The 14,272-nt window shown below is 35.1% G+C and overlaps 2 protein-coding genes across 2 annotated transcripts; one reads left to right on the top strand and one right to left on the bottom strand.

The window, feature by feature from the left end:
• Positions 1 to 4,363: 4,363 nt before the first annotated feature.
• On the top strand, positions 4,364 to 9,419 carry LOC110744461 (calcium-dependent protein kinase 8). Its single transcript, XM_021944435.2, has 8 exons — positions 4,364 to 5,361; positions 5,840 to 5,963; positions 6,049 to 6,192; positions 6,916 to 7,068; positions 7,198 to 7,313; positions 7,460 to 7,627; positions 8,508 to 8,741; positions 8,959 to 9,419. The coding sequence occupies exons 1-8, from the start codon at positions 4,861 to 4,863 to the stop codon at positions 9,112 to 9,114; spliced, it is 1,596 nt and encodes a 531-aa protein (XP_021800127.1). The 5' UTR covers positions 4,364 to 4,860; the 3' UTR covers positions 9,115 to 9,419.
• A 763-nt stretch (positions 9,420 to 10,182) lies between these two features.
• LOC110744465 (putative polygalacturonase At3g15720) lies at positions 10,183 to 12,951 on the bottom strand. The gene is made up of 8 exons (XM_021944440.1): positions 12,820 to 12,951; positions 12,520 to 12,669; positions 12,181 to 12,345; positions 11,546 to 11,753; positions 11,342 to 11,423; positions 11,045 to 11,153; positions 10,689 to 10,808; positions 10,183 to 10,425 (listed from the first exon to the last, which is right to left on the bottom strand). Exons 1-8 carry the CDS (start codon positions 12,949 to 12,951, stop codon positions 10,183 to 10,185), a joined length of 1,209 nt encoding a protein of 402 aa, XP_021800132.1.
• Between the last annotated feature and the right edge of the window lie 1,321 nt (positions 12,952 to 14,272).

Below are 14,272 nucleotides of genomic sequence, written 5' to 3'. Positions count from 1 at the left end.
AAACATACCAATAAAAAATCAAACAAATTTTCATAGTAGCATCTCAACAATACCAAACCAAAATTTATAATTCATCCATAATTAAACCCTAGAATACCCAATTTAATCCCAAATCAAATCCATACAATAATTCATCCCTAATCAAAGCCCTAAATAATTTCAACAAAATCCCAAAATTATAATTCATCCTTAATTCCTAAAATACTCATTTTTAAATTAAAACTATAATTAAAGATATATAGCAAAGGAGAGAATGAGAATAATACTTGTTGTTGACAAAAGGAGAGGAGAATATATTGTTGCCAAGTTGCCCACCCAAGATAATAGAAGATGTAGCCAATAGAGGGAGAATTTGACCCCCCAAAAAAAGGGAGAAACTTGCTGCTATTGGGTAGCAGAGAGAGAGAGAGAGAGAGAAACAAGAAGTCTAATAGCCAAAAGAGGAGAGAAAAGATATGGGACCACCTGAATGAGCAACATATGTGTAGGGTTTGCTTTTAATTTTTTTAAATTTTGAAATGGGCTTATAACACATGTAGGTAATTTTTTTAAAAGGAAAAAAATTGGGATGGTCAGGCACCCAACCTGCCTGTGATTATCAAGGATACAAAAGAGTTTTTAGGAATCATCATTGAAATAGCTAGCTTTGTTCATGTTCGTCGTAGTGCTAATGGTCCGACTCATCATCTAGTTAGATTGTGTTTGCATATTGAGAAAACTTGTGCTTGCTTTGAGGAGCATCATGATGTTCTTTTTTAGCATGGTAATCTCTCATGACTTAATAATATTTATTTTCATTAAATAAAAAACGACTACTAGTAAAACATATGAGCTTAGATGAGCTGTCTAATGAGTCCACATTAGTAATTAAGCCTAATTATGTGGCTTACTCATCATGCAGCAAAGCCAAACAAAGTACTATTCACAAGTCAGATGAACTCAAGCTACACTTTGTCTAAACCAACTTCTATCAATTAGACTATTAATTGTAAGTGTAGCTTGAGTCCATCTAACTTTTTAATAATTTCACTTATCATCGTAATAAACAGAATGATAGAATTGCATTAATTATCATCACACTAAAATACGACATCGTAATAAACCCGACATACTGATCTCGATTCACAAAAATGTCATTTCAAAACACTCTATTAATACCGTTCTAATTGAATTTATTATAGATTTTGTCTTCATTGTCTTGTAAGATATCTGTGGCGTTTACTTTCCTCCGGTATTCCGGCTGGCTCAGAGCTGCACTTTTGCTGAGTCCAATTTCAAGCATCAACCAATTGCGTTTCAGTTTTTATAAAAATTCATGATCCTGACAACCAAAATCAAGATAAAATTCTGTGCCTTAACGTCACATAAAAAGAGTCACAAAAATAAAGGAGCACAAATATTAAAAAAAAGGCTAAAAGTAGTGTCTACTTGGCCACTCCAAAATTCAACATGGTGCATCCACGAGTCAAAATCGTCATCTTTGACTGGTCGCCCATATGCCAAAATTGGAGGGCGACGCTTTTGATGCCATTATATTGTTCTTCCGTTTAAATGACGAAACTGTCCTTTTTGCCCCATCCCTGGACGGCTGGGCCCCCTGTGCCTGCTTGGAGACAGATACTAGCTTTTTATTTATTCGGGCATTTTTGTTGGTATCGACGACAAAAAAAAAAACACCAAGAGGGTCTGGCCAAATAGAAATGAGGATTAATTTGCAGATTTGTAGTTTTATACTCAAAATTTTATGACATTTTAATAGAAAAGAAGAGAAAAATAGGCAGGAGTACAACAAGAACGAGTATTGTTCACCAACAAGAAAAATAAATTGGACTAAATTAGTTATTTAGTTTGGTATAAATTGGAACTAGACATTTGAGTATTAATTATACTAAAATATCTAAATATTATTTGGAATTACTAATGTTAGTTGCATATTAATTAAGCTTACTACTAATTTTGGGTAAAATTGAATAAGTAAACTTAATATAATTGGTTCGGTTTGGTTTAGATTGATTTTTCCAAGATAAGAATCGGGGCAGGAATTGATCCAAAGCGGTTTAGTTCGGTTTTTTAGCCTAAATTGACTTCCTTTTGTTAACACGGTTTTTTTTCGATTTTTCGACTCAGTTCGCAGGTTCAAATGTCCACCCCTAATAAAAACCCTATTACAAATAGTAATCATTTGGCAGTTAATGGTTTGGCGCGACTTGGCGGTCAATAAAGGCTATAAAAATATCCTGATCGGACAAAAGTACCCTTCCGAGATAATTTGTATAGTCAGTGGCATATACTGAATTAAATTGTGAAGGCAATTTGTATATCAGAGGTGGCTTCTAGAAGGTCTACGATGAACAAGGCCAGCCAGTTAAATCGAGCCACGTGAGCATAATCCATTAGATTTGTCTTTTTTATTTAATAACGAGAAGGATAGAGAGTAGGTCACTTTTGTCAACTGAATGCATAGCGTGTCGGCCCAGAAGATGACCAACCTTTTGTCCCTTTACGTTATCACAATATTGCCCTAACTTCTCTTCTTATTTACTACACTAACACTTGTATGCATATTATCTGTATGGTAAATTCATAAATGGTAAAACATTTAAAATATCAAAAAATGTCTTTGGTTAATGCGAACATTAAGAATTGAAATTATTAATTAAATGAAGATAATATGGTAAATTCACACTTTTTCATATTAAAAAAATTAAAATTAAAAGAAAAATCAAATAATGGATCCTATTTTAGTATTTTTTATGAAACACAACTACCTATTATCTTTTTTAATTCTAAAATAAATTTAAATTTTTAAAAAAAAAAAACCTCTCGCAGATGCAGAAAGACTAGTGTTAATTAAATAATTATAATTTTCATAGCAACTCTCAAATTTTTTTTATTATAACTAAGTAAATTTTAAAATTTTCAAAAATTTAAAACTTAAATTTGATCTATGATTTTTTTTTCTTTAAAGTTTGGTCCACCGAAAACCTCTATTTTGAGGTAAACATAATATTATTGGGTTCAATGCAGGAACTACTTTTCATATATTTATTTATATATTTGTATTATATGAATCAAAGATGGTGATCGAGTCAACTAGGATGTGTATGCCAAGGGTGATAATGGTGTTTTATATATATATATATAGAGAGAGAGAGAGAGAGAGAGAGAGAGAGAGAGAGAGATTATCTATTGTAGGGGCTACAGTTGCATCTTTCCATTTACACATTGTTCGTAGTACCTTGCTCTTCTTGTTTAAACAAAAACACAGATTTCCTAATCTAATGATATCTGTACGTACCTTCTGTGTGTTTTTGATATAAAGAACATGTTTTACAGTATCCGAATCAATGAGTTTATTTGCATATATGAGTTAGGTCAGTTGATTAGTGTGTCAGTCTCCTTGCATCTGAGTTCGATTTCATTTCTCATACATTAGTTTAGAATAACACATATTATCAACAACAACAAAACCAATGAGTTTATTTGAGAATTCTCTCCGGACATATACACAAATTAAGGTGACTTCAAATTGGTAATGAGAATGTAATTGATGGTACTTAAATGTCTTGGAGGCTAGGACTGCATTTATCAGAGATATATATTTATGTTAATGCATGAATATTGGAATACTATTGAGCCACTTTCACAGTGAGCAAGATATCCCTAAGAAGGAAAAGAAAAGAAAAATTAAAGGAGAACAAGAGATAATGGAAAAGTGATGGAGTTGGATTAAGCTGATCATGAAGAAGACCAAGGAGGTATGACGGAGATGATTCAACTAATGAAGATAATCAAGGCATGATGAACGCAATTAACCATTAGCTAGAGATCTAATTTTTCATACCGACTAGGTTATTAATTGGAGAAAATTAAGACAAGATGAAAAAATTGATGAAGTTGGATCAAGCTGATGAAGGAGATGAGAGAGGCGGAGAGAGCGAGACAAAGCGAAGAGAAGAAGATCCCAAATTCTCACTACGTGAGAGAAAGAAAAAAATGAGAACATAATTGAGCTAGCTGACCCGTTTACGATTTGAAATGTCCAACTCTAATTTTGATGTACTTTTGTTAGAACAAACAAAACCTCACTTGGTATTCATGTATATTGATCCTACCTGAAAATGATGTTATTATTCTTCACCAATAAATGGTTTGTTTTCTTTTTCTTTATATACAACAAATTATATCAAAATATAAGAGATGGCAACGGGGGTACTATTGTCAATACCAAGAGAAAAGACATGGTAAACAAAATTAGATGTCATTTGTAATTTTGGACCTAGATCGAGGGCATAGTTTATGCACCTTAAAAAATAGAGATAATTAAATTTTGTTTTGAATATTTTAGGAAACAACAAAGCTCTTCCCTTCTGGAATCTGGATTCTCTCTCTAAATTTCTATCTGTGTATCCAACTGTGTCTGAACAGAGGTAGAGGGAGTCTAGAGAGAGAAAGAGCGGGTAGGAGGGAAGTCCCTGCGGAAGTCTCTGCGAAAGAGGCTGGACCATTTCTCTGTCTTCTCTCTCTTTCTCTTTCATCAAATGATGGTTTTCACACGCTAAATTCTCCTTCTCAGCCTCTTCTCCAATTCCAAACCCAAAACCCTCTCTCTTCATTTCCATAAATCACCTACCTCATATCAAATTCTGGTCATCTTCCATTTTATCCTAAAAATACTTCCTACAAAATCCCATCCTTATATCTGAAAATTCTCATTACAATTGGGCTGCACAGCAATTTGGATCTCAAAACAAAAAACCATCTACTATTTTTATCCAAAGAGCTCAGATTTCGATTCGTTCCGGAATTGTGTTCAAATTCGGAAACCCATTTTGGCAAACAAAGCGTTTTTTTTCATAGATGGGTAATTGTTGTGTGACCCCTCAAACGGGTTCACCGTTGAAAGACAAGAAGAACAGGAAGAACCCATTTGCAATAGACTACCCCGGCAACCAGAGCAATGGAGGCACCAAGCTCTCTGTGCTGAAAGACCCAACTGGCGTTGAAATCGAGCTAAGATACGAACTGGGTCGCGAGCTCGGCCGAGGAGAGTTTGGAATTACATATCTTTGCACCGATAAGGCCACCAACGAGAAATTTGCTTGTAAATCGATTTCGAAGAATAAGCTGAGGACAGCTGTGGATATCGAGGATGTAAGGAGAGAAGTTGAGATCATGAAGCATATGCCTAAGCACCCCAACATAGTGAGCTTGAAAGACACATATGAGGATGACCATGCTGTCCATCTTGTCATGGAGCTCTGTGAGGGTGGTGAGTTGTTCGATCGAATCGTTTCCAGAGGCCACTACACAGAGCGTGCGGCTGCCGCCGTCACGAAGACAATTGTGGAAGTTGTTCAGGTGAGAATTTGGGTGGTTTTGAGTGATGCTGTTCGATTGGTGATTGGATCTTCTTTTGAGTTTTTGTTGTTGAATTTATGTAGTGGGGGATTGATTTTATTTAAAAGAACTATTTGGTTTTGGAAGTGCTAGACTATGGTTAAATTTAGAATTAATTCTGCTTCTTGTAAATTAAGATCTTTTGTTGAATAGATAGAAAATAGTCAGTTGATTACCTGGAAGTACTTAGAAAGAAGTAGCTGATAAAATTCTTTTGGGTAAGTTGGGTTGTTTAATTCTTTGATGAGTATAATCATTGTATATCAGTTAATCTAGCTTTCGATGGTCAGATTGTAATTGCTGGAATTTGGTGAATTGATTCTTTTTCCTTGTTATGTATAGAACAGATTCTCCTTCACAAGATTTATTCTTTGAGGAATCCACCTTTTAATAGTTTTACATGCGTTGGCATGAGTTAATGTGTTTAATTCTGTTGCAGATGTGCCACAAGCATGGTGTGATGCATCGGGATCTCAAACCCGAGAACTTTTTATTTGCAAACAAGAAGGAAACAGCTGCTTTAAAGGCAATCGACTTTGGGTTGTCAGTGTTCTTTAAACCAGGTAAAGTCTTCTCGAAACTATCACATTTGGTTTTCTTGTTTTGTTTTGTTTAACCAATGTGTTATCTTTTCATGTACATTACCAGGTGAAAAATTTAATGAAATTGTTGGAAGTCCATATTACATGGCCCCTGAGGTGCTAAGGCGCAATTATGGTCCTGAAGTAGATGTGTGGAGCGCTGGAGTTATACTTTACATCTTACTATGTGGAGTTCCACCTTTTTGGGCAGGTTTGTGTGTGTGTGTGTGTGTGTGCACGTGTGGGTTTAATATTTTTTCCTTAGTGGAGTTACAACTCCTGATGGACAGTAATTACCTTTATGCATGTTAAGTACCTTACATGGTCATGCCAAAGTGTCTACATATACACTATGGTCATACATGCATACTGGCATGTTGGACATGTATACATCTATGAATACTTTCTTGGACTTAAGTATGTTCAGAAAAAGTAAGTACGTGTAATTTTCGGTGGTATTTGCAAGTTAACACTCCCACTCACTCTAGATAGCCATGCAAGCTGCATCTGCCTATATTCTCACTGAAAAAATTAAGAGGGGAACACTATATTAAACTTCACGTTCACCACGTATACTCTATCTGTGCGCTTACCCTGTTGACGCATGGACCATGGTTTGCCAATATATAATCCAAATACGTTAATTTTCATCAACTGATAACGAATAGAAACAGAATTTGGCATTGCTGTTATCAAAATACAAGCTTATGTGTTGTAGGTTAGGAATTTACTTACTAGCATAAGTGGCAGCCACCAGATTATAGTTACTGCAAATGTATTTCTATGTGCATTCAAGTAGAATAAAGACCATGGAATGAAGTTTCCACTTTTCTAATTTCTCTTTGCTCCTACGAATTCTAATTTGCTTGCTGGCTTTCCTAGCGTTATAATCTCTGATAATTTCTGACTTCAAATCTATTATCTTGCTGTGCAGAAACTGAACAGGGAGTTGCACAAGCAATTATACGTTCTGTTGTGGACTTTAAGAAAGACCCCTGGCCTAAGGTTTCTGATAATGCAAAAGACCTTGTGAAGAAGATGCTTAATCCTGACCCAAAGCAGAGGCTTACAGCTCAGGAAGTTCTAGGTAATGTTCCGTTCTGTGAATGACAATCATTATTGTTTGGTATAAATGAAACTTTTGTTGCTAGAAGGATTTGCTCATGAGTTTAAAAACTTCTGAATCATAATATAAACATACATCTTGTTCTTGCAGATCATCCTTGGTTACTAAATGCAAAGAAAGCTCCAAATGTTTCTTTAGGTGAAACTGTGCGGGCGAGGCTCAAGCAATTCACTGTAATGAACAAGCTCAAGAAGAGAGCACTGAAGGTAATGCCTCAAATATTTCTGTTTGATAATATGTCAAACCCTGTTCATCTTCTTTGGATGTTCTACTGTGATATGAATGAGTCCTCTGTTACTAATGTTTTTATTTTCCACGTCTTTTTGAATCTTTTGGAATTTTAAATTAACAGGTTATAGCTGAGCATTTGTCAATGGAGGAAGTTGCTGGCATACAGGAGGGATTTAAGCTCATGGATACTACCAACAAGGGCAAGATTAACATTGATGAGCTAAGAGTTGGGTTGCATAAACTTGGCCATCAGATTCCTGATGGAGATCTTCAAATTATGATGGAAGCTGTAAGTACTATCCTGAATAAGTGTATGGTTTATACAGTTTAGGGAGGCTTAGAGCTTAGAATTTGAGATATAGATTACTTTAGGCCAATTTTAGAGCTTAAGGTCTAAGGTTTAGTTCCTGGATTTGGGCTGCACCTAAAAATTAAGAATTGAACTCCCAAGTCTTAAGCAATGATCGAGAAGTAAAAATGTAACCTTGAGGGTGTAACTGTGATACAATTACAGTTACAACTGTAAATGTCCAGGGGCCAGAAAAAAGTGAGGGGACGGCAAAAAGCCATAATTTTTTTTAAAAAAAATTTAGTGGGGGTGGGGTGTTGACAAAAAACGGGGTGGTTAAATCTGAAGGCATTTAGACTATGAAGTAATGCCCCTAATTTATTGCCTTTAAGGTCACTTTCAAATGGGCTTTGAAATTTGTGAGAGGAAATAGAAAATGGCATAATGCTAGCATTAATTTATCTCCAAGCATGACTATTTTGTTCATATGTACTTCTAACAGGAAATCACATTGGATGAATTAACTTCTTCCAAGTCCTCTAACCCCCTAATGCCTAGCCCCCAATTTTATTTAATGGAAACAAAAAGAAGTTAAATCAAAACTCTTCTTTTAAGTGGCCAAATTCCTCTTAGGCTGGTCTTCAGTGTCGACCTACATGTTTGATATATCTAAGCAAAAAGGAATTTGCAGAAGTGACCTTTAATCAGTTATGAACTTTAGGTGAAGGGGGAATAAAAGTCATTGTTTTGACATGACAGAACGTATTATCTCTATGTACATTCAAGTCAGAAGAATGCTTGGATTATTTTCTGAATTACATAATTGTAAAATTCTGTGTATTGCACATAGTAATCAGAGGTTGTGCTTTTTCTTTAACAGGGTGATGTTGATAATGATGGATGTCTGGACTATGGAGAATTTGTAGCCATTTCCGTTCATCTAAGAAAGATGGGCAATGATGAGGTGCACCTTCGCAAAGCATTTCAATTCTTTGATCGAAACCAAAGTGAGTATATTGAGATTGAGGAGCTGCGAGAAGCCTTGGCTACTGAAGTTGATGACAACATTGAAGATGTTACTAATGCCATTATTAATGACGTGGATACAGACAAGGTTGGTAAAATCTCATGTTAATTAAAATTATAAATGATTCGTATCATTTTCCTTTTGAAATTGTATCTTCATGTTGTTAGTCTGAGCCAAAAACAGGAATTTTTCTTGCCATGCATGATACTCTAAAATCATGCCAGTCCTCCATGATCTGTGTCGAAAAAAAATTTATTTTTATGCTTGCTTAGAGTTCACACACAATGCCCATCCATGATTGCAGGATGGACGAATAAGTTACGAGGAGTTTGCTGCAATGATGAAGGCCGGCACAGATTGGAGGAAAGCTTCAAGGCAGTACTCACGAGAGCGGTTCAATAGTCTAAGTTTGAACTTGATCAAGGATGGATCATTTGATGAGAAAAAAGTGATTAGATGACTTGGAAGATTAACTTAAAGTACTTGTCGGAAGATGCGAATTAATGAAAGAATCTTTCATTTTTTGTTGTGTTTTTTGTAATTCTTTTTTCTGTGTTGTTCCTCTGTTTCATCTTTTTTAGACCCTTTTGTGGTCTATAGGAAATGGGCCAAAAGTGTTCATGTCAATTGGGATGTATGTAACTGGTTTGTTGTATGGGTTTGGATGGGGAAGAGTGGGTTGAAAAGTTCATTATGATTGTAAATATGTTCATCAAAGTCATTGTTGGTATACATTAATGAGTTTCATGTGGATTTGAATTGACACATATCTACAGTTAGCTGGGGATTTATAATACTCAATGGAAATATTAGTACATGCCACTGCTACTACTCTCACTTTTTTGCATCCTGAGCTGTAATTGAATGTATGGCCATGTATTTAGTTCACTCAGTTGCTAAGGTGAGTAATAAATGGAGTTGCAATTCAGTCTCATCCTTGTCTTTCAGCTACTTTCATGGCCTATCTATTCATTTGAACAACAGAAACAACATAATCAACTCATATATAATAGAGCACCCGAGGTTATAAGTTCGATTCTCTGCTTTCCCAATTTTGCTTGTACTAAAAAACAAATCATTTATAATAATGAGGAGAAAAAAAATTGGTCCAACCTCCCAGTTGAGAAATTTCAATGGTTTTCAGATGCCTTTACAAGACTCACTCCTTGTTCCTTAGCCCTTACTATCTTAACACACCTCACCCTTTATGTTTAAAAGAGATGAGAATGAACTCATCAAGAATGCAAACTCAATCACATAAAGAGGAAAATGTCAGCCCACAATGGTAAAGAAACTATTTGGACTCCACGAAGATAAAAGTCTTCAAGCACCCAAAAACAATGTAATCAGAATATGCAATTACTCACAACACCCATAAACTATATTTGAAAACTCATCAAATTTGTTGCTTTTTTATCCCGACCTACATTACTTACCACGCCCAACATCATTTGAAAAAATATTCCTAAGCTAACATTTGAAGAAAAAAACACTTCTTTTAAAATGAAACAAATCAAAATTGGGTCAATCAAGGGTGCAGATAGGCCCATAGTGAGCAAGGGACAGCAGGGTCAAAAGTTCCATTTACATTCTTGCAAGCGGCAGAAATGTTCTTTCCAGGATCAACTGTGGAAGTGATGTTGATTTGGTTCATGGTTACGTTTTGACAACCTGGAGTGTTGGAGCAATCAAATATAATCGCTTCCTCCTCATTTGCATGAGTCCCTTGAAACCCTCTGTAAATCACATTACTTACATTTACTGCCGAAGCCTGTCAATTTTCCAAAAAAATTGAAATCACAACCCATGTTTTTCATTAGAATTTTTTTTAGTGCAAACACTAGTCTAAACTACTCACACACACACAATTATGATGCCGTGGGGATTCGAACCTGAGACCTTTGGTCTGCAAATCAAGGCCCTTTTCCACTGGACTAGACCCCATTGACATCAGAATTAAGTTAACTAAATCTGGGTTAATTAAAGTGTTCATTCTGAAGACCTTTACAATAAAAAGTAATGGAGAAAACTCACTGACGGTTTGCAGTTGTGTCCATTTTTATCACAGTAATATTGGTCAATGATAATAGGGTTTTTAGCTTCTATTAGTGTGATATTCTCAAATGATATCCCTTTGACGTATCCAGAACCGCCCTGAAAAAAAAAAACAAAACAAAACATGATTGTTTTTGTTATATGGGAAAATTGGACTAGTTCAAGACACATTGTGCTTGTGTTCAACTTCAATACGACGGCGTTTCAGGATTTAGAATGATTTAGGGTTCATATTTAAACAAAATCATGAAACGACGTTGCTTTGGACATAAGCACAACATCAGTGAAAAAAAGGATCAGGGCTCATGAACTGTATTGGGTTTAATGTTCATTACCTGCCATGTCTTGATTCTAGCTCCATTCTTTGTACCATTGAAAGTACAGTTTCGCACATGAACCTCTTCTACTGTCTCATAAGCTCCATCTTCACCTAAGCTTCCCACACTATATATGGAGGAGTTAGAAATTTAGCATGTTTTTTTGTTGTTGATACAAGCGAAATTGGGGAAGGGGGAGCCGAACTTAGAACCTCGGATACAAATATAAATACTCTTAACTACTTGAGCTACAAACCCCTTGCATTTAGCGTGCATTATTTGCAAAAACATATAGCAATCAAAATATGTACTGACCTAATTCCATGACCTGGTCCGCAGACAATGCTGGTGATATTGATATGTGATGAGCCATTATTAAGAGCAATACAATCATCACCTAAATGTAAAATAATAATAACAATTATTATTTTATCATTATGCAATTACATAATAATTAGTTGACGATAATAATATTGCTAATAAGTGAAAGAGATAGAAGATTTGATGCATTGATATTACCAGTTCCAATTGTGGAGTTATGGATATTGACGAAGGTTGACATGGAGATGTCAATTCCATCTGTGTTGGGGCTATCTTCAGGTGCAATAATATGAAGGTTGGAGACACTAACATTGTTGCAATTGTTTATGGTAATATGTGCTTTTGGACTGTCAAGATGTTTAAGTCCACTTAATTGAAGATAATCACATTTGTAGAAGTGTATAGCCTGCAACAATTTTCCACATTCTAATAATTTGTTACCAATATTATTTTGGCAACTTCCTCTGCAGAAAGTATATAGAGACATACACACGAATTGGTATTAAGTTTTCTGTCATTAGATAAAAGTTATATGCATATGTTGTCAGACTGTGAATCAGAATCACATGTTTAAGTAAGAATCAATTATATTAATGGTTCAGATTCATAATCTGATAAGGGAACATTTCCCAAGAAATACGTGCGAAAATGTTCATGCATAGAAAACTATGTAGAGCTCACCTTGGGACGTGTGTCGCATTTCACCTTGTAGCCCTAGAAGTGAGCAAAAATTCTATTATGTTAGACTTCACCAACTCAAATTAATTAACCAAGAAAATGTAGAACAAACAAAGAAATTAGAATGTTAGTGTTCACAAATTTACATTGTTTACAACATGGTGAAGTTGCCTAGCTTTGCTCCACCAAGGTTTACCATGCCCTTCAATTTCTCCAGTTCCATTAATGGTGAGATTGGTGACCTCTGAAAAAGATATCCAGAATTCTTTACACTCTTTCCATGCATGTAGAGTGTTGGGTGCTACAATTTTCCCCAAAATCTGTCATCCACCCACCTCAATTATGTCAGCCTAAAACATGATTAAGCACGGGAAAATGGAAAAAATGAAGAAAAAAATTGACCCTCATTGATTCCAACTTTTGGTTAATTAATTGTTAAATTTTGAAGTCCTCCATTTATTATAAAATTGGTGTGTGCTTGCTTACTTTCTTACCTGAACATGGACAGAGTTGGATTTGCAAGGACCCGAGAATTTTATAGCTTGCAAAAGGAATGTTTTCTCTGCTGGTACTACAAGCGTTGGTGTCCCTGTATCATTAGCTTCAGTTGCTCCACATAAAGCTTCCCATGCTTTCAAGAAAGCCTTTACGAACACGTATCGCAAACATCAACTAAGTATTAATTTAGTGATATTTCTCTTTTCAATATCAGAAGAATTCTCAAGTTCGAATCCTTCCATGTCATTGATAACAAAAGAAACGAAAATACACACTCTAAAAATTGAGAAACTTACTTCAGAATCATCAGTTTGGCCGTCTCCAACAGCATCAAATTGAAGCACATTAAAAGTTGTTTGGCCATTCCAAATACTATTTGACAAAGCTATATTGCAAAATATCAAAAAGCTTACAAGTAGTTTGCTCATGGTTAGAAGCACCTCAGACTGATTGATGATATTGCAATAGGATTGAGATTGTGGTTAGCATATAGGAAATAAAATCCCAACCATTGTATAAAAATGAAGGACTACACAGAAGCGTATACAAGTTGGAATTTAGGGGTGATTAAATAAGTAAATAAATAAACTTCATTTCATATTTATGGTTTATACTAATTTTACGGTTTCTAAATTAATTATATTTTATTATTCTGACGATTTAATAAAATTACTTAAATGTATAATTAATTGTTTTAAGATTTTTATGTTCTTTATCTATTGTGACAATCGATTTCTATCAATGCTATACTTCTTCTTATAAAATATGTCTACAGTTATTTATGTTCATTGCCTGCCCGTTATATCATGAGTAAGTATTGAATTAATTTTAATACTTATATCAATTTTACAAACGTATATTGAATGTAAAATTCCGTTTACAATTGAACATTATCTTTACTATTAAGATATCGATCAGCAAAGGACCCACTAGTGTAGTGGTTTGAAGTATTTACTCCCTCAGGCAAGGTCCTAGGTTCGAGTCCTAGCATCCGTGTAGTGTGTGTGAGTTTAGTATGTTATCGCCTCTCTCAATAGGAAAGGTTCTCAACAAAAAAGAAAAAAAAAAGAAAAAAGAAGAAGATATCGATCAAGATAAGCATGGTTAAGTGCTCACATCTGGAGGTTTTACTTTGTTAAACTAGATGGAGAAGAGTTGTTTTTAAACTTAGATATCTCTTGGATCTTTCTTGGACTATTTTCTTATTCTTTATTGATGTATAATCATCTCTATTTATAGAGGAATTGGTAGTGAAGGCTATACATGGTTGGCTTGATTAATAATATTTAATTAATCCAAGACTTGGGCATTGGGCCTTGGGCCTTGGGAGTGGGCGGCATTGAGGTTGTAAGACCCTTGACTTAGGAGTTGGAGGTGCAGAGAAGGCTGACTTAGGAGGCCTCTAGCCTGGGTTTGCTGACGTCAGCAACAACAACAAAATTATAAAAATCTAAAAAAAAACTAAAAATTTCAAAATTTTTTTAAAAATAAATACTTATTCATATTCTTCACTTCCCACACCAAAACTCTATACAAATTCCTCTCCTCATATCTCATGAGAATAGTGGTTGCCATGGCAATGGGTGGAAACACCCCAACCTTATGCAATGGCTGCCACTATTCACATAAATAGTAATAGCCCTTACCTCGCCCTTGCCTTTTGCCATGGCAAATGGGTGGAAGTGCTCTAAGGCATGGTGCCTCTCTAGACACTTATTCACAACTCAATGGGTTTCTCTCAAGACATGG

This window comes from Prunus avium, chromosome 7, assembly GCF_965620075.1.
Source record: "Prunus avium chromosome 7, drPruAviu1.hap1.1, whole genome shotgun sequence".
NCBI classification, from domain to species: Eukaryota; Viridiplantae; Streptophyta; class Magnoliopsida; order Rosales; family Rosaceae; genus Prunus; species Prunus avium.
This window is presented reverse-complemented; position numbering and strand designations above follow the sequence as displayed.

Coding starts and splice junctions, on each gene's coding strand:
- LOC110744461 (XM_021944435.2), top strand. CDS start 4,861: ATGGGTAATTGTTGTGTGACCCCTCAAACGGGTTCACCGTTGAAAGAC. Junction 7,069..7,197: donor TACAGCTCAGGAAGTTCTAG/GTAATGTTCCGT, acceptor TTGTTCTTGCAG/ATCATCCTTGGTTACTAAAT. Junction 8,742..8,958: donor ATGACGTGGATACAGACAAG/GTTGGTAAAATC, acceptor CCATGATTGCAG/GATGGACGAATAAGTTACGA.
- LOC110744465 (XM_021944440.1), bottom strand. CDS start 12,951: ATGAGCAAACTACTTGTAAGCTTTTTGATATTTTGCAATATAGCTTTG. Junction 11,754..12,180: donor CTAGGCAACTTCACCATGTT/GTAAACAATGTA, acceptor AAATTGTTGCAG/GCTATACACTTCTACAAATG. Junction 10,809..11,044: donor CTAGAATCAAGACATGGCAG/GTAATGAACATT, acceptor TTTTTTTTTCAG/GGCGGTTCTGGATACGTCAA.